The following is a 25331-nucleotide window of genomic DNA, read 5'->3' on the forward strand; positions in this document are numbered from 1 at the left end:
GTAACAGGTAGGTTTTTGAAATTAAAATACAAAATGTAGGTACGTTTGAACATTTTATTTTGGTTGTTCCAATGTGATACATGTAGCTTTGTGAACTTATCATTCTGAGAATGCATGCTGTTACAGTGTGATTACCTGTAAATACCACATTAATGCAATAAATGCTCAAAATGATGTCCATCAACCTAAATGCATTTGGCAATACGTGTAACGACATTCCTCTCAACAGCGAGTAGTTCACCTTCCTTAATGTTCACACATGCATTGCTACAACTGCCTCATGATTACTGATACCAGCTTTGATGCCGACATACTCAAAGAGGTTAGGTCTATTTTTTTGCCATTACATGTAGTATAATACCATCGTGAGTGTGGTTCCAAACCATCCATCCTAGGTAATTTTCAGAGAAGACATTTAGTAATGTTTCACTGGATGTCTTCTCATTTCAACCATTAATAAAACTGTAATTATCCCTGTTGTTTATTGAATGATTAAAGTCTTTTCCAATGATCACAGTATGATTGGGGAGTGTATGTACTATTGAATTGAGGTTTTCTTCAAAATTTTTGTTTCGTCAGGAGGTGAGTCTGGTGGTTGACAGAAGGATCCAATTGTAGTTTTATGCCCACACCTGGTACTGAGCCTTACTGAAACAATCTTGGTTGTACCTTAAATTCCTATCTTGATAGATGTGAGTTTTTTATCTGCTGCAGCAAATGCACCACCTTAATTTCTCATTAGCCTATCCTTTCAATATACAATTAAACTTTCCTCAAAAGTCTCATTGCTATCAGCTTTGAGTCTTAACCAGCTGTCTGTATCTAGTATTATATGAGCTTCATTGGCTTTTTTATGGGACCACTTCAAGCTCTGGCACTTTGTTACCACTGCTTTAACATCTAACCACTTGAATTTTAATATTCTCACCTATGGTGGGCATTTCTTTGGATCTTACTCTGATACTGCTGTATATCCTATTACTATCAATATTTGGACTGGATGGATATTGCCTGTTCTAAGAACCTCTGTGTGCATCCCATAAACAGTCAGCTGCCTTTGTAGCAACCTCTGATGTGTAATGCACACCTGAACCATTTAGGGGAATCCTACAGTGATCACAGCCTACCTTTTCACAGAACCTTAATAGCGTCTGGTTCAAGCGTTCTTCCACTTCAAATCATAATCAGAGACACTGGACTCACTTGTGGGAGGACAACATTTCAAACCCACGTCCAGCCATTGTGATTTAGGTTTTCCATGATTTCCCCAAATCACTTCAGGCAAATGCTGAGACAGTACCCTTGAAAGGGCATGGCCGACTTCCTTCCCCGTCCTTCCCTAATCCAATGGGACCAACGACATTGCTGTTTGATCCCTTTCCTCAAGCCATCCAATCAACCATAACCAGAGGACCACCATCTGTTCTGGGGACAATGACACAAACTGTGAGCTTTGTTGAAACTCCATGAGCTATGCTGGTATCCTCAACATTCTCTGCCAGTTTGTGGAATGATTCAAATATGACCTTGGAGCTCAGACTACGCACATCGTACATCCAAACACGAGCCAGAATCTGCAGTTGATTACACTCGACTCCTCAATGGCTGCTAGAATAGTCTATTCAGCATGCTGAATGAGGCACCTGTGCATATGCACTAAGTGCATATGGTGTTCCTTCCCATCCCTTACTGCCATTCCAAAGGGGTACCACTATGCACCATACATTTGAACTTCCAATGATTAATAGACCCCCCACTTTAGTGTTTGCCTCCCTTTGGCATGGGACTCAGAAGCTTTAGAAACAGGTGAAGTGAGTCCCACTGGCTTAGTTTAGGTTTCAATGGAAGATATCGCCTCAAACTTTTTAGTTATGGGTGTGTGTGTAACATCTTGATTTCTCTCTGGTCACTGTCTCCCCTGTATAGGATGCCTAGGTCTACCACTAACGTGTCTGTTACTGTCAAATCAATGAATAGTGGTACATCCTATATTGAGACAATGTCCACAGAGAGGATAGTACTTGAGATACCTTTCATGTCTCTGATACGTGACTCTTGGTAGCCCTCCCAACATGCCCATTTACAGCGGTTTCCAATTGCATGACAGTAGTCAGGACAATTTCCATCTCCTTACAAACAGCAAGTAACTCATTCCATGCCTGAGAACATCATTCACAGTGGGGCTGCATTATTCCTGGTGCAATATTTTACAGAACAGTAAACAAATAACCTTAAACTTCGCTTGCTGATTATTTTTAAATTTATGGATCAGATATGCTACAAATGTTAGGCTACCAGTAGCCTTTTAAAAATGTATTGATTAACTGTCAAAATAAGGTAGCTACTACATAACAGAAAAACTAGCTACAAAGTTTAGTCTTTCTTTGAAACGTTTTCCATATTGTGGTCACTAACAAATTCAACAATAGTGTTAATTTACCAACATTGTAGGCAATATACACTCCTGCTCAAAGAGAAAACTGATATGACATGACATGTTAGTTATTTATAGTAACTGCAAATCACAGACACCAATTTCCTATGAAATTGGTTATGCACAATACCCACACTGTATAAAAATTCACGAAAATTTACATTTGCAAGCATCAAAAAATTCTCAAAAATATACCATACCTTTCCCACAAATATGTAATGAAATTAGGGAAGGATTTGTTTTTAATGAGGATACAGTGGATAAAAGTTTCTAAAAGGCACAAAATAAATTTACAATTCATGACATGGTACAAGTTTTTTCACTGAACTCACAAATGTTTGAAAAACAAATAAACACAATGCTGACACAACAATGAAAGATTATTTGAAAATGACACAAACAATATTGTACAATGTTAGAATCTAGAACTTAAATTGGACTCAACTGGCACACGTGGTCTCACACAAAGGAAAATTCATAAGTCTGCTTATATATGTAAATAAGTGCAAATTGCACAGATTTTTAACTAAGCTGGATCTGTGACAACTTCTACACTGGCATGCCAAAGATGAACTCTGCAGCATCAGTTTACCTCAGTGAAAATCACAAAAATTGTGGAGCACCAGCAAAGCATGTCTTCTGCCTGTGGCAGCTAACAAGCATAAAACTCACAGGTTTCAGTATTTTTTGTGATATCAGCTTTATGATTCACCCTCAGTGAACATAAGTGTTTTCTTCAAGAACATAGCTTCAATAATAGAGAAACTAATAAAATAAAAATTGTCTCGGATCTTAACTGTAAAATTTTTATGAGTTAATACATCTGTGATCTGGAGGTTAAATGCTCAACCAGGCTAACAAATCATAGTAAAAGTTGTCTTGATCAAGTAGCTCATGACACAAAATGCACTGCATGTTCCATGAACTTAGGATTCTCTGACCTCATTGCATCAGTTACGGATAAATCTGCCAATGAGCAAGCTCTAAATTTAAAAAAATTGTAAACTCCTGTGAAACAATTTGCACATAAGTGGGATAACTGATAAGACCCTGAACCAGTCCCAAACAGTAAATAGCAAATCTGAAGCTTCTTGAAATACTTTCTGCTATTACTTCAGCTACCTCTTCCTTCAAAAGCAAATATATTCATATATGTAACAACAGTAAACATTTAAAGTAGACCACCATAGGTATCATCAAATCAGATAAAAGAAAGAGGTACCTTCTTTCCCCGAGAAAAACCAAATTTGTCATTTGTGAAGAATTTAAGGGGAACTGCAGTGCATATAATAATATCTACAGTATGGTTACCTGCTGAAAATATCATCAAAGAAAATAAATTCATGTGAAACCTACAAGTACAAATACTGGTAGAAATAAACAGCCATCAAGTAGCATTAATGTAAAAGTGAATTAGGAGACTAGCTTACAATAAAAAAGAAATTGCAGATAAATTCAACTCCTACTTCACTAAAACTGTTGAAAATCTATCAATACCCTCAAAAATAATTATCTCTCAGAACTGGACCACACACATTTCTTACCTGCAACATCAGAAGCAGAAACAGAAAAAATAGAAAAAGTGCTATTGGTCATGCCCACATCTTGGTCCATCCTTATGTCACTTTCATTCCCTACCATTTGCTACAAGGGTCATATCCATGTGGAAGACCCAGATGTAAGATCTGCATGATTCACTCAGTCAACACATCCTATTCTTATGTTATGTTATTATGTTATTCATGAGAGGCAGGGCAACTTTTGAAAGCTACCATGACATACACCAGCTCTGCTGCAGTCTCAGCACAGCATTTTACATGGTTGTGATCATCAGTCAGCTGCCCACCAGAGTAAATGGCGACTGCCAAACTGTGACAAAGAGCAGATTTAACTGCCCAGTAGGCTATACATGCTGCTAAGCACAACATTGCTGTTTCACAACCCATGCCATCTAGATCTTTCCCCCAGCACCAGCTTTTCTGAACTATGTGGATGGGAGTTATTCTTGTGGCACATCCTTTGTTTTCATAATCCTCCTGGCCTCGATCTCCACTAACCCAATGTACCCACACCTTCTGCCCAGCAGTCTCTCTTTTCTCTTTCCTGTCATTCCCTCCCAGTCCACTTCCCCACATCATCATTGTGTGCCTGTGTGAACCCACTGGCTCTGTTGCCCGTATGTCACATTCCTGTCCTATGCTTCTGCTGCCTCTCCTTCCCACATTTCTATTCCACACACTTGCTACCTCCTTCTGAGTCATTAGCTACCATTCCCCAACCCTCCCTTCCACTTCTCCCTCCACTCACCTGATCCGACATAATCCTGCATCCCAGACTACCTGCCAAACTGCAGTTCTGGCACTGTGTGTTCAGCCATCACATTGTAGCTGCACAGGGGTGTGTGTGTGTGTGTGTGTGTGTTTGTGTGTGCGTGTGTGAGAGAGAGAGAGAGAGAGAGAGAGAAAGAGAGAAATAGCAGTGGAACAAGTAAACGTGCCTGACAAAATACTGGACTACAGTGCCCCAGTCAGACTCTATCCCTCCCCTACATTATTGCTTTTATCCAAAACTATCTTCTGTGTCTGTTTTTGTGGTAGGATTTTAACCAGTTTCTCACTGCCTCTGTGACACCATAAGTGTGCTTTGTGGAAAATATTTTTGTGATACACACAACTGAAAGCTTTTAAAAGATCACAAAATATACCAACTGCCCTTTTTTTTTGTCTGTAATGAAGATGGTGCAAGAAGAGCCCTGGCAACTCATAGCACTGTTGCCAGCTTTCGACTGTAAAGTGCTGAGAGCTGCAGGTGGAAACAATGGCCATTTACAGAGTTGTGACAACACTGAGACATTGCCATAGAGACATTTACAAGTGTGTTATTGGTTGAGAAAGGACCACGGTGCTGCCATGCCTAGCCCACTGCAACTGTCAGTAATTGATTTACGGTGACTCAACTACAGGGATTCCAGTAAATCATTCATGAAAGAAAATACAACTTCAGTTGTGAATATTCCTTCGCAGAATCACAACTAAGTTTCATTGATGATATCAAAGTTTCAGAGGTGTCTCACACTTCTGAAGTATGATGTCTTCTCACAGACCTCTGTGAACGTGGTCATAAAAGAGATGCAACAGTAGTTCGTTACTTGTGTCATACCTCCTTTCTGTGGAAAGGCTTCTTTATAGCAAGTTTTGCTTAACTGATCTGAGCAGGGTTTTAGAACCTTACTGGAAATATTTTCTACACTTGATGATCCTTTGGTTTTCAAAGAGGCCATGGTTTTCTTTGCTTCATTTCTAGTTATGGAGGATATTCTTATATCCCACTTATAGGATTATGAAAATGGTGCTTCAGTAGTCCCATGGCACTTGAAAAGGAGTCATTGCTGCCTATTTGTTCATCAGAATATAAAAAAATGATCATTGAAAATTTTACAATTATCTCTTGGTTGCTTATTCACTAATGAGCCAAAACATTATGACCACCTGCTTAATACCTTGTGTGGCCATATTTGGAATGAAATACTTCACTGATTCTGCATCTCAGGGATGTGACAGTTTGTTGGTAGGTATATGGAGGTATTTGGCATTAGATGTCTATGCACAGGTCATGTAATTTGCGCAAATAATGAACTAATGATTTGTGTAAGTGGTGATGGCACCCAATAGCAACCCACATGGGTTCCATAGGATTTACATCACGCAAACTTAGTCATCAACACATCAATATGAGTTCACTATAATGGTTCTCAAACCTCTGTAGCAGGGTTGTGGCTCCAAGACATAGACTATTACACTGCTGAAAGATGACATCAGCATTGGGGAAGACATCAAGCACTAAGAGATGCATACAGTTCGCAGCTGTCAGCATGTCTTTGTAGGTCCCATGCAAGTGCAGGAGAATGTCTCCCATAGTATAATACTGCTCCCTCTAGCCTGCATCCATGGCATGCTGCACATTTCAAGCTGCTGTTCAACTTGATGATGGAGAAGACCATTGATCTAGTGTAGCAAAAATGTCAATTCACTCGAAGAGCCAACACATTTCCATTGATCAACAGTCAAATCCTGATGGTCCTGTATCCACTGCAGTCGTAATTGACAATGTCATTGGGTCAACATGTGAACATATAGGGGTGGTCTGCTGTGGAGCTCCATGTTTAACAATGTACAATGAACGGTGCACCCCAAAACACTTATGTGTGCGCCAGCATTGTGCTCTTTCAGCAGAGGTGCTACAGATGAGCATCTACCCTACTTTACAGAGCAGACAAACGTTCAAATCCCACATTCTTTGAAGAGTCATGCACATCCAACCATTTAGCACCTATTGATAGTTTCGCTGTCCTTTTACCTCTTTCTGTAGATGCTCATAATACTAGCACTGAACATTTGGCCAGCTTCACCATTTTTGCAATACTTGTTCACAGGCTCTGCATAATAATAATCTTCCCTTTGTCAAAGTCACTTATCTCAATTGATTTTTCCCATTTGCAGCTCAAATCTTTGCTAGGGTGATCCCCTGTCTGTATCTGCACTGCTTACATGCTTTTGTTACTACGTCATGTGTCCACAAAGCCACCAGGTGGTATCCAGTATCACGATGGGCAGTGGTCATAGCATTTTGGCTGATCAGTGTGTATTTCTCATCAGTATTTAAAACTGCCTTTGGTAATCAACATAGATCACTAAGTTTAAGTTTGGTGGCAGTGTTGTAACACTAATATATCCACGAGACAAAAATGGCTCAGAAATACTTCTATGTGGGATTTCACAGCTGATAATTTTGCATGTATTTCACTGTTAGGGTCTTCCCTTCATTTTTATAACATACTTTGGCATACTCTCATCTATCAAACAAATATCTTTTGTGATTCCCCTTACACCAGAATTGAAGGCCTGAGATAAATCTAGAAAAGTCCCAATGGCTTTTCTTCACTTTTATTCAGTCAAGAAACCTCTCTCAATTCCCTCACCCCACCTCAGTTTATATTTAGAAAGTTATTGCATGAAAACATAATTCATGTTTTGCAACTGATGTTTCATTGTGTACATTGAAGTATGTGTTATTTTATATTATATTGTTTTGTTTTTGTTCTTTTTTTGTATGGTTGTGAATTTTTCAGACACTGTCATGTTCTATTTTATTGTTTTTGTGGAGAAAAAAACTGAATTCATTTGATGATAGATGCCATTGCTTAACTGCCATTAATTAGCACATATATTATATGGTGAAAATAGTTTCAGTCATCTAGCAATATTATACTTTCAGGAATGAGCTGCTGTGTTGGTTCTGTCCCAAGAAAAGGTATGAAGGCAGACAAAGATGGACAGGTGGTTGCTCTAATGAAAAAGGCTGGAGCTATTCCATTAGCAGTAACAGCCACACCAGAACTATGCCTTAGTTGGGAAACAAATAATCTCATCACAGGAAAAACATGTAATCCATATGATCTTCTCAGAACCAGTGGTGGATCTTCTGGGGGAGAGGTACTATGCATTTATAATACATGCAGGTGCTTAACTTACAGTAAAATTTATTAATTTGTTTGTAAAAAAGTAATGGTCCAAATAATTAAACAATGGGTGGTGGAGAGGATAACAATTAAACTTTAAAATGTTATGATGATACAAATTTTAACCACTTTCTGTTTTTAAATTTATATTTTAAAAATATGATGTATCTCCCTGCAACAGTCCATTCACAACATTAACCATTAATTTTGTTTCAAAATTGAACAATGATTCTGTTTTAGTGACTTAGTGACTGTAACACTTTGTATCATAGTTCTCTTACATCATACTTATTATAAAAATTTTACACCACAAATTTGTTTTCATTAAAATTTGTAGACTTGTCTTTTGTAAGGAAGGTTTAGAAGTGCATACTTATCTTCAAAATAGTACCAACTACAATAAGAGTGGTGGAACATAAATTAGTTTAAGAAGACAAATACTAATCTACTGGATCTTGAAGCCTTTTCATTTCAAACCAACAACAAAATTTGAGATGTGGAATGCAGTCTAGCATACTATTAGAAGAAAGCAAAAGTTACTTAAGCTGTTGGATCCAAAGTGAATGTGTACCTCTCACCTCCTCTTGGCATTTTTTTAAGTTCATTTCCCTTTTCACTTCTCATAAAAATATTCGTTTGTGAAAACTTCATTTTTTTGTGGTCCTCTCAGACCTCCTAAGTGCTGCTGTTCGTGAGTGCAGGCAAGTGGCTCTCAGCTATTTAACACTGATTTGTACATCCAGTAATTATTTTCATCTTTAGGAGTTGCAACTTTTGCCCACAATTAAAAATAAATAGTCAGCTTGGAAGTTCAGTACCAGATCATAGTTCCTTTCCTCAAAAATAATTCTGGTATTACACCTATATAAAAATTTGATAATTCTGACCAAGTGTGCATTCACTCATTATATTATATATATCCCACTGTGAAGCACAACTTATGGATATGTGAAATGAGTCAATTTACATGTTGGCAAAAGAAAAGCATTTGTTTTAAGTATGTATGTATGTATACACTGCATTAAAAATAAGTTATCACTACACCACAATACTGTATCTATGCCCACTCAAATTACATTTGAAATACTAATATAGAGGAACCTCACTTAGCAAGCATAATTCATTCCAGAATCTTACTTGTAGTGCCAAACATTGGCTAAGTGAATCAATTTAGTCCATATTAATTAATATAAAATACGATAATGCGTTCCATGCATAAAAAGTGCTAGAAGTGTTATCTTATTCAGGCCATTTATGTTAAGAAAATTATACCTGCAGTATACAGTATTATGTACTTTATTATTCTGTATACATAACTAATACTTTTTTACTAGGAAACTATCTGTAGTCATTTGTTTGTGCTGATGCTTCAACGTTTGGCCAAAATGTGACATGGCACTGTTGTCAAATAAATTTGTAGCACGTGTAGCGGCTGCTTTATTGGGACGATGATCTTCAGTGTACGATGCAGTGGATTCTCATGCTTTCAGCATTTCTCTTATTGCACCAGAAAATTGCTGCTTTGCTGTTACTGCCCCCTCCTCCTCCTCCGAAGAACTCTTCTCCACAACTTCCTGCTGTGATCTTCCACAAACTCATCGATATCATTGTTATCCACTTCCAGTCCCATGCTCTTGACCAAGAACACAATCTCATTGATTACACTCCACAGGTACTGACTCAAATGCCTCAGAGTCACATTCACCATTGCAATCTGGCCAAAGATTTTTCCAAGCAGAAGTGAGAGTTATCTTGGTAACCTCTTCCCAAGCCTTTTCAATTATCTTGATGCAGGCAACAATGTTGACGTGATATTTCCAAAACTTTCTAAGAGTGAGGTTGCTAGCTTCAGTTAACTCAAAGCAACACTCAAAGAGGGCTGTAGTGTAGAGCTTCTTAAAGTTAGAAATAATATGTGTGTCCCCTTAGGGGTCCGCCGGCTCTTTCTAGGGGGTCCACGGCCACCTTTCACCAAATCAGGTAAAATAATGAGTAAAATTATTGAATAAAAATGTGAAAATCAAATTCATCACTGTTTTTTTTTTCATGTGAAAAACATGTGTACTTTTACTTCAGGTCGTATCCCCAAGCAGCCTTTGCAGTTCCTCAGTGAGAACGTATACACAGTTTAGTGCCGGAGAATGCAGCTTCTCTGATCGACTGTTTAGCAACAATACGGGGTCGTTTGTGCGCTGGCTCACAGCACTAGATGCGCAGAAACCTTTTACGCATGCGCGGAGCAAGCTTTGTCGACCAATCACATCTCTCGCTGGCACGTAAGCGGCCCCAGGCATCATTATATGTTAAACTTGCCTTGTCAGTGCACTACCCGTTACACAAGTCAATTTTTGACCAGTTTATTACTTCTAACATCGATCGGTGGCTGAAGTCAGGATCATTGAAGAAGGCTGCAGTTTCTCCATTGCCTTCACAACAAGGGAAGTTTCCAGTTGAAATGAATGAGGAGGGAGGATGACCAAAGGAAGACTTTACATACATTTGAACATTTTTCTTCGGATTTCACGAAAAACCACACACACACACACACGACTGTTGTGAAATATGCATGCTCCTTACACAACAGTAGCCAAACAGTCAAAGTGAACAGACCATAAGCAGCAGCTTGTCAGCAGCGAACAGTTTGGATGTGACGTTGATTGCTCTTGGAGGAAGAAAGCTCCATCGTGTGAAATTTCAATTACCAAGTAATTTTAAACAGGCTATAGTGTGTTGAACAAAGAGAGTAAATCCACTAGTAAGTGTCAGTATACAGTGGGAATTCAAATTGGATCGTTAATTTCAAGTTGTTTTCATTCATCTCTAAACCAAAGACTATTGATACTTTGGGGGGGGGGGGGGGGGGGGGTCATTGGGAACATGGCACCTGCATTAAGAAGCTTTCAGTTCCCATGGGTTTCGCCCTGAAATTTGAAGTTACTGTGCTGTTGACTGACTAGGAGGTCTGCCATGGATTTTCGACTGAAGAAGGGGTCCGCCAGCTGAAAAGCTCGGGAAGCCCTGGACTAGAGTAACAGAGTGGTGTTGGGAGGCAGAAATTGGAACTTGATGAACTGAAATTTTTCAAGGAGGTTTTCCTGTGGGCATGGAGAATGGGCAGGAGTGTTGTCCATAACAAGCATGACATGGAGTGGCAGATTCAGCTCAAGCAAAATATTTTTTCACTGAAGGACCGAACACTTCATTGATCCAGTCGTGAAAAAAATCAGGTGTCACCCAAGCTTTGTTGTTGGACTTCCACATCACATTTAACTTGCTCTTCTGGGCTTTACACTTTGTGAAGGCTCGTGGAGTTTCTGATTGGTAAACAAATGGTGGTTTAATTTTCAAATCACCACTTGCACACTTGCATTGGCACAGAGTAGCAGTGTGAGATGGTCTTTCATTGGCTTGTGACCAGGCAATGTCCTCTGCTATTATAAATGTACGCTTTGGGGCATCTTTTTCCAGAATAGACTCATCTCATCATAATTAAAAACCTATTTTGGTAGATAACCCTCAAAATCTATGAGCATTTGAAGTTGCTGATGAAGTTCTCTGCTGCCTTTGTGTCAGAGCTGGCTGCTTCATCTTGCCTCACAATGCTGTGGATGCCGGTTCTTCTCTTAAACTTCTTGAACCACCCATGGCATCCCTTAAACAATTCTTCAGCCACTGATGATCCTGACATCTTCTTAACAAGGTCAGCAAAAATCATTCTCACCTTCTCACAAATAATTGACATTGTTCAGAATATGAAACAATTGTTTAGATACTCTTGTTACTCCCTTTGAAGCATCTCTCTGCTTAATCTTGTCCTTGATCTTGCAGATAGTAGATGTAGATCGATTGTATGTGCATGCTAAATCAGCAATGCTCATATTATGTTTTTGTTTTTCAATGATTTTATGTTTTATTTCTAGGGTCATTTTCTTTCTTTCATGGTCATCTTCTTGCAGCTTTATCTTTGGGGACATTTCTACAAAGGGTATTAAAATTTGCACACAAAAAACACACTGTGTGAACACAAGTTTAGAAAAATGTGTGATCACAAGCAGCACCAAGATGGTAGCAGAAAGATTGCTAAACCCACACTGCAGGACATACTAAAGACATTGTTCATATGCCGCTGCCGACATTGAAAGGTGTCCACATTGTTGAATGTTTCCCCCTTTGCATATGAACGGCTAGTGATGTCACACTAAATTGTCATCACTTGTTATGCAGAACATTTCTCATTAAGTAAGCACTTTTTTACAATTTGTTTTGCTTGTTATGCAAATTGTGCATTATGGAAGGTGCTTATTAAGCAAGGTTCTGCTCTGTTAACATCAGAGGCATAACTTATAAAAAAACCATTGCTTCCCCATATGTATTAAACTATTGCTGATTGTATCCTAGAGCTGACTTAAAACAGGTGTTCAAAAAGTCTCTCCACTGTGCCGTATGATTGTTCACCTGCTTGGGTTTTTCAATGAAACAATAAATGCACAATGATACTGCAGTGATATTCTGTACCCATTCATAGGAGAACTTGTGTCAAGTGAAATACTGAATGATTATTTTCAACAAGATGGTGCACCCACACACACAGCTCGTGTTTCAATGTCAGTGCTAGCTGATGTTTTGGTGATTGCATAATTTCACAAGGACTTTGGTCTCCAACATCACCTGACCTAACACTACCTGACTTTTTCTTCTGGGGTGCAGCGAAAGCAACTGTCTGTAAAAACCGTCGAAAATCCATCGATGAATTGAAAACTGCAATATTTACTTTCACTGCTTCTGTTACAGAAAAATGGTAGAGCTTGTGTTTTGAAACTTAATTAGATGAATTGAATTGTGTATTCAACAACAGGGGGGAACACTTTCAACATTTAATGTGAAAATTTGTAAGTAAAAATGAATATTCAGTCAATTAATAACTTGTATTTCACTGAGTTTCATTTCGGTATATTCATTGTGGTATACGGCACATGCAGCTAACAATCATACGACATTGTGGAGAGACTTTTTGAACACCCCTTATATGTACGACTACATTAACTTTTATTGAAGAATCGCGTAAAGTTGGATCAGCAACAACAGAGGACTAGAGGTGTTACTACTTGTCATGAATTTAACAGGTATCTTCAATCCTTGACTGTAGATTACCAGATAATATGTAGAGAAAGTGGTTAGTAAGGCATACTTTCCATTTTGTTTTGAATTTAATAGAATTTCCAGTTTCTTGTTTTATGTTCAGTGGGAGCTCATTGGAAGCCTTTGCACCAGAATACACCCAGCTCTAAGAACTAGATAAAAAGCCAGGATATACGTGGAAATTATTTTGTCTTGTTCTGTAATTATTCCAAGCTACTGGAAAAAAAGAAAGGAAAAAAACACTGTAATATGGTGGTTATGTATTACATGCAATGTTCTTACTGCTCACTGTTTTCTGAATAGATTCTTTATTTTTTTTGCTCCATACAGAAGTAATAGTATGAAATGCAAACATCCACATGTGTCCTAAAGTCAAAATGTGATTCATTCACTCTCTTCCTGGCGCCAACAGGTCTCTGTTATTTCTTTGAATCTGCATAATGAGAGTAATGAGTAGTATAACAGGAGAGCAGGTTCCCTCCACTCCATAAGAGCAGCTTTTCTTAATTATTTAATGCACTAACTGGCTGCCTTTTCACATTTAAAATAGGAACAATTTATGGTATGTGGCATAAATAAATAATGATAGATGTGCACCTTTAATGATAATTATTATTGCAGCCTAAAAGAAGGACTTATCATAGCTGCATATCTGCTGTTCCACTTTCCAGTGGATTCTCTCTAATCATGAGAGCTATGAACATGGAGTGCAACTAAATAATTAATTAATTTTTGAATGAAAATCCACTCAGTTATAGCTAAATAGGTGAGTCACTAGACAGGTACCAATATAAACTATCACAGTGATACTTGTAGTAGCCTCTGCATCTTTATAGACTGTGAGAGGAGCCAGTCAATAACTGATTGGCTGCAGTTTAAAATATTTATGGCACCCTTTTGTGGAGAATTACAAGGAACATATAGGGAGTCAGATATTTATCTCCTGACGATGAGAAAAGTGGTAAAGATTCTCAAAAGATGGAGTACAGAGTTTAACTTGATTGGGCCTTTATATAAAAAAAACTTTATGCTACTAGCTGCTTCTTTCTTTCTTTATTTGTTTCTTTATGTATAGAACTTCTTTGTGTTATGGGAATAAAAAGAGTAAACACTCTTGGTTATCATCTTACAACTAGTGTCAATAGTAAGTAGTGTAGCATTCTTAAAGAGCTTATAACACTAATTTATAATTCAAACCATTCCATATTCTTGAAAGATCTCTTTTATGAGAGAATCTATGCAGCCTGATATGTAATAAATACAGCAAGAAAGTATTGCTGCAGACAACAACACCACCAATTTTTGAACAATGAACAACTGTCAGTTCAATATTATTCTTTAGCACTTGGCCTGTACTCGTTGGAAAGTTCATAACAAAGAATAAATTACATGATAGCACCAGTGGCTTGTATAATATGTTGCAATTGCTGCTGTAGTTTGTTAAGAAAACAGTTATTATATTGTCAGTGGGAAATATCTTTTTACAGTAAGCAGGTACATAGCCAAGGAAATTATTAGACTGTAGGAAATATTGCAGTCAGCCACAAGCTTTTCAGAAATGATTTTATTGTACCATTACTAGTTTCTGGTGTGAGCCCATCATCAGATGGTAGTGTTGATTTCTTGGCAAGTTTAATATTTGTCACCTACAATATAACAGAGTTTTTGTGATTGCATTGTTTACAAAAGGTTTTACATTGTATATAAGCTCTATAAATTATACTTACTCCATGAAAGCTCTCTATTACATGTTGTAGGAGAGAGGTTTCTCTTTCTCTATGCATGCTGATCCATGAGCTAAACTAAATAGAAGATGGCAAATACATTTGTATCCATCTTAAGATATGTAAAGAAGTACTTTTCATGAAGTACATACCATTTAAAAGCTTTTGTAAACTATGTAATCATGAAAGTTTTATTTTAGGACACAAATGTAAAACTTGCCAAAAAATCAGTGCTGCTGTCTGACAATGGGTTCAGGCCTGAAACTAGTAATGGTACAATAAAATCATTTCTAAAAAACTTGTAGCTGTTACAGTATTTTCTACAGTATAATTTACAAATACAGATGTGGTGTTACCTAACCATCATGGATAAAATAAAATAAATGAAAAGCACCAGTTAGCTTTTGTTCTACAATATTACTTTTATTGTAAACTGGTTTTCGGCTTACAAGGCCATCTTCAGACATTTACTGAAAAATACATTATTATACAGGCTTAAGTTTTAGTCATAACAATAATGGAAATTCGTGGATGAAAAAATATGTAAAATAAGGGAAGGGCAGCCACTGTTGTAGTGGTCTGCTATATGTGAGTGGTTGCCTTTCCCTTATTCTACCTAAGTTTTAGTCACTCTTTTCGAGTATGTTAACAAGTACATAGCTTTCAGGCATATGAGGTATGATAATAGAGTTTGTGGACTGATTGTATTGTGGGTACAATAGCATCATGTTGAATGCAGTAACTCTGTGCTTGTTAAGTCTCCAAATTATCTTTGAATTACTGTCTGATTTTTAGTGAACATAATAGTGAAAGCAGTTCTCTTTTTGTACCAGTATTTTTTATTAATTTATTTATTGGCAAAGGAAAGTGGTCACATTTTTTAAGATTCTTCAAATGATGAAACCTCCATATGGAAACTGTTGTTTGAAGAAGAGAAGTTAGTTCTTCAAGTGATAGGAAATTCAGGCAGGAGACAAGCTCAGTATGGGATGGGTGAATGAACAGGGCATCCAGCTACCAGGCATATAATCATCTTTTCATCTGTGTGGGAAAGGAATTGTTTTTCAAGAATGGTTTCTTGGAGGTCAGTTGGTCTCTTCTAATTACAATTAGGAGGTAAAGAAATGTTTACATGAAAGAGACCCAATCTGCAACAAGTCAAGTAATGGATGCTTCACCAAAACAAAGCACCATCTTACATGGACATTACTTAGTAACAGTTTGCAGCCAGAACAGGCACTGCTGTTCTCAGCTGCCCCTACACACTGGATATATTACTGTAGTTTGTCTGAGAAGTCACCATATCTTGATTCTAGAAGCTGTTTAGAAATCAATGTCAGAGGAATTGTTGGGGATAGCAAAAGAACAATTTTGCAAATGCTTCAAAGACTAAAAAGTGAATGGAGAAATCAATTAAAGTGCAGGAAGGAGGTCTTGAAGTTGTGATGAATAAATATACAACATTTTTGACAAAGTGTGTTTTCTATCACTATTCAGCAAACTTCATTGTGATATCTCTAGTACTTCAAGTATTCAATGAACTTACTTTTTCCATAAGTAGTGATTTTAGATGACTATCAGTGAAATAAAATATCTGATATTTTTATAATATTCTCACAGGCTGCTCTGTTAGGAGCTGGAGCATCTGTTATAGGTGTTGCTTCTGATATTGCTGGTTCTATCCGCATACCTGCTATGTACAATGGAATTTTTGGCCACAAACCTACTCCAGGTAATTTGTAAGATGTGATGCATGAAAATGATTATTTGATACAGACATGCAGAAGCAGCTTTAGAACAGTATCTGCTGTTTTATTTTTCAGGGTATATATCAATTGAAGGACATTATCCAAGTGCTACTAGTGATGAGTTCAAGCACTACCTAACTGTGGGGCCACTTACACGTTATTCTGAAGATTTGAAACCAGTGTTAAAAGTAATGGCTGGTGAGAAAGCATCTGGTCTTAGACTAGATGAGGAAGTATGCAACATTTTATTTTCTAATGAAATGAAACATTTGTTATTACATATTTTTGTATATTAAGTGTATGAGGTAAAATATCCTCTCCTTTTTAGGTTAACATGAAGGATTTAAGAGTCATTTATATGGAAGAGGCAGGATTCTCATATGTTATATTACATATAGACAATGAGATCAGAAAAGTATTACAAAAAGCTGTTAATTTTTTGCACAAGAAATTTGACATACCTGTTCAGAAGGTAAGTTTCCTTCTTAGAAGTATAAGAAATAGTGTAGTATCTGCTTTCATTTTCAGATTATGTTGCTGGGGTCATCTTGGATACCAATAATTCTGGCGTCACTGTCTTATTTTTATCTGCATTTTTGATACAAACCATTTCTGAAATTATGACAGAAAGCTTGTGTAATGTTGATCAACATTAATTTTTAGTGGTAAATTTTATTTGAATATTATCCTTTCCTTTTATTTATTTTCTTAATAAATTTTATAGATCTTACTCTCTGGTGTTTTCTCTATTGTTTATTCTTGTAGAAGAAAGAGCCATTATGTTTCATGCATGTCAAAGATGTCAAAGAACCTTTCCTTTCATTAACCTTCTTTTTTTAAAAAAAAAAAAAAAAAAGGAAAAAAGAAAAGTTAGAGTCGCATACCTTCCATCTGTAAGAAAGGAGGTTAACAACTCATATGCAATTTCCAGTTAATGTTTAAGTTTTTTTACATTAATTTCTTCACCATTTTTTCAGTCATCAGGGAAAAAGCATGTAAAAGATTTGTAGAACTGATTTAACTGGTTAACATTCTCAGAATTCACTCATGTGTTATAAGAATTTTAACTGGCTTTCGTTCTAGAACATCGAGCAGGTGCCTCTTGCAAAAAATTGTTATTTTGAGAACTGTTTTGCATCCGTTCATTAATGTCTTTAGTTGTTGATTTTGTGTTGCCCAAATTAATGTAAACTGCATGCATATAATACTAAGTTCAAAAACAACTTCTTGAGCTTCAATGTTGCTGCAGAAAGGAGTCAGGTATGCCAATGTACCAGATACTTTTAAATGACTTGAAGGTGATGAACTGAATTTAAGACTGACTCAGAGAACTTTTTATAGCATAACTCTTTCTACTCCATCAGAAATTATCCTCTTATAAACTCTTAAAATGTGTTAAGGTACAATATAAGCATTACAATACTGTGAATTTTCATAAACTTAAGTTGTTTCAAAGTATAACACTTAATTAAAATATATGGCTTTGATTTCTTCCCAAATTCCAGAGACTTCTCTCAGTGAGGTTCATTTAACATGATTACTGTAATACAAAGAATGTAAAGATAGGGCCATCTCCATTATTGTTTCTCCCTCACATTAATAAGCTGATTTTGCTTGTTATTTTGAATATAATATAACTCTGTAATAATCTTTATATGATTTCCTTATTCTTCCCTATCTTTTGACTGATACTACAAAAAAAGTAAATAAATTTAGACAGTATGACTAATATGAGGATTGGGAACAAAGTAAGTTTCATGCAAGTAATTTCCATTAATTTATTAAATCCCATTCTTGTACAATAAAACCTGGATGAAGACAGAACCACAATTCACAGGTTGAGTGATGAGGAAATTGGAGAAGTTTTGACAAACAATATCAAATCAAATGAAAATCATAAATATCAAATAAAAAATGAGAAAGGTGCCAGTAGCCTGTAATGTCCTAAACATGTGACAGTGTGCTGAATGCAGAAAAGGTGTCAGTACAGTATCATGGAAATCCAACACGAACACAAATACAGGAATGGTGTATAGAGCACTGCTCAGTTAACAGATTCCGCCAGGAATGAATAGCCTTCTGCTATTTAATTTGTGCGTTATAAAGGTTCAGCACAGTGAAAGCATGTTTCTTACAACATCAAATCTACAAATGGGATCTAAAGTTTGTAACTGGTACAATAACATATTGCATCATGACTCTAGAAAACACTAGCCATAACATCCACTATGAAGGAAAACTGGTGATTGACATTGCAACATCTGCAAAGACACTATTGGGTATTACAACCAAAATGCCATTAAGGCAGTATGCAACAAACCTCAAACTGTTACAAAGTGTGCTACATGCTTGGATATGCAAATGACTAGTGTTTCAGCACAACTGCACTATGCGGATAGGAATAACACCATCTACATCCTGTATATAAAGAAAGAATACACAAAGGTTTCACATTCAAAAATCACATTTGAATGTCAGTTGTTTGTGAAAATGTTTCAGAATCTGACAATGTTAGGATCATCACCTAATGAGACATTGTTTTACCATTCTGTGATACTGCTGCTCATGTTGCTCACAACCCCACAGCTATAATGTGAATATGGAATCAATGGACGTAGGGGGCTCACGCTCACTGCCATGCAGTGCCTCAGTGACCCCACACAAGTAGCACTCAAGAGGATAGATTTATAGGATTTACAATCATTGACACCCACACCTTGAGTCAGAAAATGGGCTTGTTTGCAGTAAGACACATATCTACATCGACAATATGATGAAGTATGGAGACCATGGACTGTCAGCACAGTAACCACTGTTTGGCTTCCCTGTACATGGCAGCAGAACTTGGCATGCCAACAGTGGTGTCCTCAATGACAATGCGGGGCACAGGAGTTGCACTACATCTTTTCTTCAGCTGGGTCCCATTACAAATATATGGTGCCATGCCATTATTATTGATGAACTCTTCCATAGACTTTAATCAGCAAGAACTGACATATTTATATCTTTCACCCAAGTTCAGTTCAACTCATTGCTGAGTTGTTGTTTCTGCCAGATGTGGAAGCTCTGTGAACTAAATATCCCTCTCTCTATATCCCAGATCACCTACAAATTTAAACAGGTTTTCTCTCCACTCAACTAAATATACAAGTAAATTTTTGTTATTTGCTATCCTTGTTAGTGCTGCAGTTTTAATGGTCACCATGTAGTAGTCATGGTTTCAAACATCACAAAGTTCATGATGTCCTATTTCATTGTGTGTTCATAAAGCAGCTGCCTAGTACCTGACTCCTCAACAGCAACAGGTTGGTGCAGGCGATCAGGTCTTATAGTGCATGATAAGGTAATCCCTTCCTTGAAAGAATAACATACTGGTCCTCTACTACCAACCAGAAAATTTAGGTGTTGAAGTTCTAAGACCAATCATTAACAAGGAAGGTTAAGGTGACTCCTGTTAGAGATAAAAAGACATTAATTTGGAGCATTACATGTTGCAATGAATTGCTATCACAGAGACATCATACTCAGATTTAAAAATTTATCTTTTCTCCAGAATAAAATCAATCAGACATGGACTGATGAAAAATTTATCTTTTCTCCAGAAAAAAATCAATCAGACATGGGCTGATGTGTGCAAAGTTTCTGTTGCAACATGACACTACATGGCTCATGCAACAGTTGTGACAATCCCAGACCTGAAGTTACTATATTCTATCACATTCAACAGACATTTTCTCAAGTGATATCCATATATCTAGATCACTCAAAAGAAACACTGGGTGACAGTTCGTTCTGATGAACAGGTATACTACGCAGCATACAAGCAGTTATGTGGATTTCCTAGCAAATTCCTTACTGTGGTAATCCAAGCATTTTTTAAGTGTTAGTAAACCTGCTTCAGTTGTGAGGGGTATTATGTAGAACAATTAAACAACTATAATAATCAATTTTTGACAAACATATCAGGGGTACAGCCATGGGAACCAGGAGGCTTTTTCCTGTGTCAACCTTTTCAAGGGTCACTTGGAGGGGGTTTCCTGTGATCCATCAGCCTTCAGCCCCTGGTTTGGTTGTCATCTTTGTCATATGGACTCACAGTGAGGCTGACCTGTTAAAATTTCTGGAGCCTCTAAATACCTTCTCTCAATGAAATTTGATGTGGTCCTATTCTCAACCCCATGCCACTTTCCTTGACGTTGATCTAATCCTTACCAAAGGCCAGTTACACACTTGTGTTCACATTACACCTACTAACATACAACAGTACTTACATTTTGACAGTTGCCATCTTTTCCATGTCAAATGTTCCCTCCCATACAGTCTTGGCATTCAGGGCAAATATATTTGTTCAGATGCAGACTCTTTACAGCAATACACCATCATTCTCACCTCAGCCTTCACTAGATGTAATTATCCCACCAGCCTAGTTCAAAAGCAGATTTCCCAGGCCATCACATCCAATTCAAGTACTGCTGATCCCTCCAAAAACTAGCTTCAGGGCACATTACTTGTCACACAGTATTATCATAGTCTTGAATGTATTAATCAGCTACTTTGACAAGGCCATCACTTTCGAAACTCATACCCTAAAATAAGATCCGTTCTATCTGAGGTTTTGCCCACCACATCTAGAGTAGCTTTTCGTTGCCCTCCCAATCTCCACAGTATCCTTGTCAAACCCTATGCTCCTTCTGCGTCCATCTCCCTACCCTACAGCACCTACCTCTGTGACCATCCCTGTGGCAAAACTTAACCTACGTACCCACCTTCCCCACCTATACCAGCCATGTAACTGGCAAAACATATACTATCACCTGTGAAATGACATGTCATAGACCAACTGTTATGTAAACACTGGCCCTTTGCATCAGCATGACTACCACCAAGTTATCATTTAGGATGAATGGGTTAGGCAGGGGGGGGGGGGGGGTGTATACCAATAACACACAGTTTCATGTTACAGAGCATGCATTAGTCTTGCAGAGCATGCTCTACAACATGACAGTCATGACCTCGGTGCCTGTTTCACCACAAGCACCCTCTGGGATTCTTCCCCCAGACACCAGTTTCTCAGATCTCCGCAGGTGGGAACTAGTGCTACAGCATGTCCTTGGTTCTTTCCACACACCTGGCCTTAATTTGTTAATTTCTTTTGTCTCAGCATTTCTTCACAGTAACTTCTTCTTTCTTCATTCTGTTTTAATTCTCTATATATTTCATTTTCTGCTCCGTCTATTTTTCGCCATCCCCCTTCCACATCTATTATATACAATGCACTTAGCTTTTCACTCTTATTAATCCATGCACAGTATTTTAGCAGTAATGTCTGTCTTAATAATGCTCTGTCTTCCACCTTTAAGCTCTCACGTTTTCTAATCTCAGCTGGTGCAGTCCTGAACAATTAGTCTTTCCTTCTCATCCTGTCCAGTAAGTCTCCCATGACCTGAGGTTCTGAGTGGCTTTCCTGAACTCCTAAACCTTTTTTACAGCCTCTCTAGTCCTTTTCCTTCACCCCTCTTCCTTCCCCTTCAACCCTTCTGCCAGAAGAAGGAGAGGAGCCACTGGCTCCAAAACCTTGCACTTGTAAAACCGTTTTTATATGTGTGTTCTCCTGCCACTATTTGGTGAGTAGATTTTTTTATCTATCCAATTACATTAAATTGTACAACTTTGTAATGCATGTGAACAATCCGATTCTTCCTCACAGAACAGATTAAATGGTAATTTCTTTTCTAAATCTTATGTAGGACACTTCCATTTTAAAGGTGCACAGAACCCAAGCAGTTTCATTCTTCATGCTGATTTAGTTTTGGCAACTGACTTATCTGCCATTTCTAAATTTTTAGGTTTTTTAATTTTATCTGTTGAATTTCATTTTTTATTTTCCCCCTCAAATTGTTCAAGTGTACCTCTTTCAACCCAATGGCCTGAGATGTTTATGCATGTAATCTCTGTACAGTTTTATTTCTTCAAAATTCCCCCTGGTTCTCAAAACTAGCTAATTTGCTATATTTCATTCATGTTTTTGTTTCTCTACTTTTTTACTGTAGTTTCATGTTGAGGTACTTTTCTGTACTATTCTAATATTGTATTATGCACATATGTTTCTTCATGGTTTTATAAATGACATTTTTGTTGTTTATCACCCCATGTATAGTGTGTTATCATATTATCTAATGATTTCATGAAAAAATTTAGCAACATTTTCCTTTATTTTAGGGGAATATTGAAGAAATGTCAGACTCTGTAGAAATGAGTGCAGCTGTTTTCTTTGGAATGCCAGGAATACCAAATTTATTGCAAAATGAAGATAATCCAAAGGTAAATTATTGGTAAATAAAACAAATGTAACATAAATTTTAAAAGACCACTTCCTCACCTAAAATATCTATTTTTTTTATTAACTGAGTAATTTAGTCCACCTCTGAAGTAATCATCTATTTCTTCCTTCCTCATTTACATTTTTTATTTGAAATGTTGCAGTTTCTCTGTAACATCATTACTTTTAATATTAGCGTATTTTTCCTATGTGACCACTGAAGTCTTAGGTATCAGTTTAAACCTTTATTTAAGATTCCTTGCTAAACTAAGTTGCACTGCACTGTTAACAATATTATGTGACAGTATTCTGTGATATTAACGGAACACCAGTAATGTTCACAAAGTTTAGTACTAAATAAAAATATATCATTTTCAAATTATCATGTTATCCTGCATGGACTGTTAAAGCATGTGGCATCAGTCTCCAGAAGGTCACGCAATTTCGTCATCAGCAAACTTGCCTCCATCTCCCTTCTAATTTGAAAGAGGAAAGCTAACTACTCACTGTGTAGCTTGGCACTGAGAAGTTGAAATGCACATAAACAAGAATGAAACTGTTGCTGAGCTTTCAGATAAAACACACTTTACTGTACTTTCCTGGCCAACTACTCAACTCATCAACCAAAACAGATAAGTTTAGCGTAGTAACTAATATCCAGAAATGTGCCACTTCCTCACTACATGCAAAATACTGCAACACACATTCAAATCTCCCACATTTTTGGTGCCACTGACTAAGGTGTTGTGTATCATTCACTGATTACTGGGGGTCCCATCCCCACCACTGGTTTGTTTGCATATCATTCAGTAGAGTTTGTGATGTGTGTTCTCATCAGTTGTGTCTTGCAGCAGTGATAACAGCAACTACCAGCACATGAAGATGTCAAGCAGTTGTGTCAGTGAAATATTGTGGGATTTACACAATGCAATCCAGTGGCAAACTCAAAAAGTGTATTTACAGTTTTATTTCTGCTTTAATTCAGTTGTCAGTAGTCAACACAGAAACACCATGTGCCATCCTTATTCTTCACAAGTACCAGAGGAGAGGATGAAAGATGCTCCAAAAGTTCAATAATATCATCTTGCAGGATCTTCTCTACTTCCTCCTCAATCACCCATTGTTCATCCAGTGACAAATTAAATGAGCACTGGCTAATTTGTAGATGATCCCAATGTTGACAGCGTGTTTTATCATGGGACACTCAGTCTGTCTTTCTTCATCCCAGATGTGAAAGCATCCAAAAATTGAAACAGAATGGCCACCACTTGCCAGTGTTGTTCCTCGGTCAGGCCAGATCCTATTGGCAGTTTGATAATAGCTTCCTCACCCACATTTTCTGCAGTGATAGCGAAGCATGATTCTTTGACAATGACACTGAGATACCCTTCCTGGACTAGTTTGGCTGTCCCTTCACACATATCTTTAGAGATGAGTTGTGGTTGCTTATGACAATTAGTGATCCAAAATTCTCCTTGAGCATGCATAATGCTTATGATCATCACTGGCATGTAGATTTCTTTTGTGAGACTGAGTAACATTCGGTTAAAATGACACCTTCAAAGGCCCATTTTCTGTCATTGATATCTACTCATGCAATATGTGTTCCTGTCAGTTGGACGTATTTCCCATTTGTGGCTTTCAGCCAATCAGTTTCATATCATGGAACATAGTCATTTTTTGCTGATGATGATAAGCATCTGACATTACAGAAAAGGAAGCCCCTGAGTTGACTTAACACCCAGAGAGGTTGGCTGTCAATGATGATGTCAATGAGATTTTTTGATATCTTAGTGACTTTCATCCAGGGAGGATAAGCATCTTTTATGGTCTCTCCTCCACAGCTGATCAGCTTTGCTTGGTTTTCATGAAGTTGGCAGCTAGGCAAGTAGCCATATGGTGAGGGAGAACGGCAAAGACATGTTGGGGAGTGATCTCGTCCTGGGTATTGCACGGGGTTTTATCCCACAGTTCTACTACAGTCATCTGCAGCTGATTGATGTGAATAGAACTGATGTGTTGATTGATGTATGGCTGTTGAAAACTAGACTTCTATCTCTGCAGCAGCACACAATTTGTCCCATGTATCAACAGTGGAAAAACAGCAGTGTGTTGCCCTCTGTCCTCCAAATGTCTATTCTTCTGTGGGGCATTCTACTTGGTTAGATCTGCATTGATTGGGTGCTGGGTTGTCATTGATGGCTGCAGCATTAGTGTCAGTTGGCTGGTCCATTCTTCTCAGTATGTTCAGCTGGTGCTAATGACTAATACGCCTCCTCCTCAACATTTTCTATTATCTGCTGACATACCGGCTTGACATTCAAGGCTGCTGTCTCTTGCTTACTTGGTCTGATATTTCTAGATGCCATACACTGTTGTATCTGTTCTCATACTATCTGATGTTGGAGAGAGGTGGATTCGTGGTGGTCATCTCTAACTGCCATAGGGA

General features: G+C 37.6%; 1 protein-coding gene across 1 annotated transcript in view; it reads left to right on the forward strand.

Moving 5' to 3' along the window:
- LOC126188683 (fatty-acid amide hydrolase 2-like) overlaps window positions 1-25331 on the forward strand; it is a 441285-nt gene that overhangs the window by 382331 nt on the left and 33623 nt on the right. The window contains exons 6-10 of the mRNA XM_049930290.1: window positions 7709-7926; window positions 16436-16547; window positions 16639-16796; window positions 16892-17035; window positions 22783-22884. Coding sequence (XP_049786247.1) covers window positions 7709-7926; window positions 16436-16547; window positions 16639-16796; window positions 16892-17035; window positions 22783-22884 — 734 coding nt within the window. The remainder of the gene's footprint in view (window positions 1-7708; window positions 7927-16435; window positions 16548-16638; window positions 16797-16891; window positions 17036-22782; window positions 22885-25331) is intronic.

The sequence above is a fragment of the Schistocerca cancellata genome, chromosome 5 (genome assembly GCF_023864275.1).
Source record: "Schistocerca cancellata isolate TAMUIC-IGC-003103 chromosome 5, iqSchCanc2.1, whole genome shotgun sequence".
Lineage (NCBI taxonomy): Eukaryota > Metazoa > Arthropoda > Insecta > Orthoptera > Acrididae > Schistocerca > Schistocerca cancellata.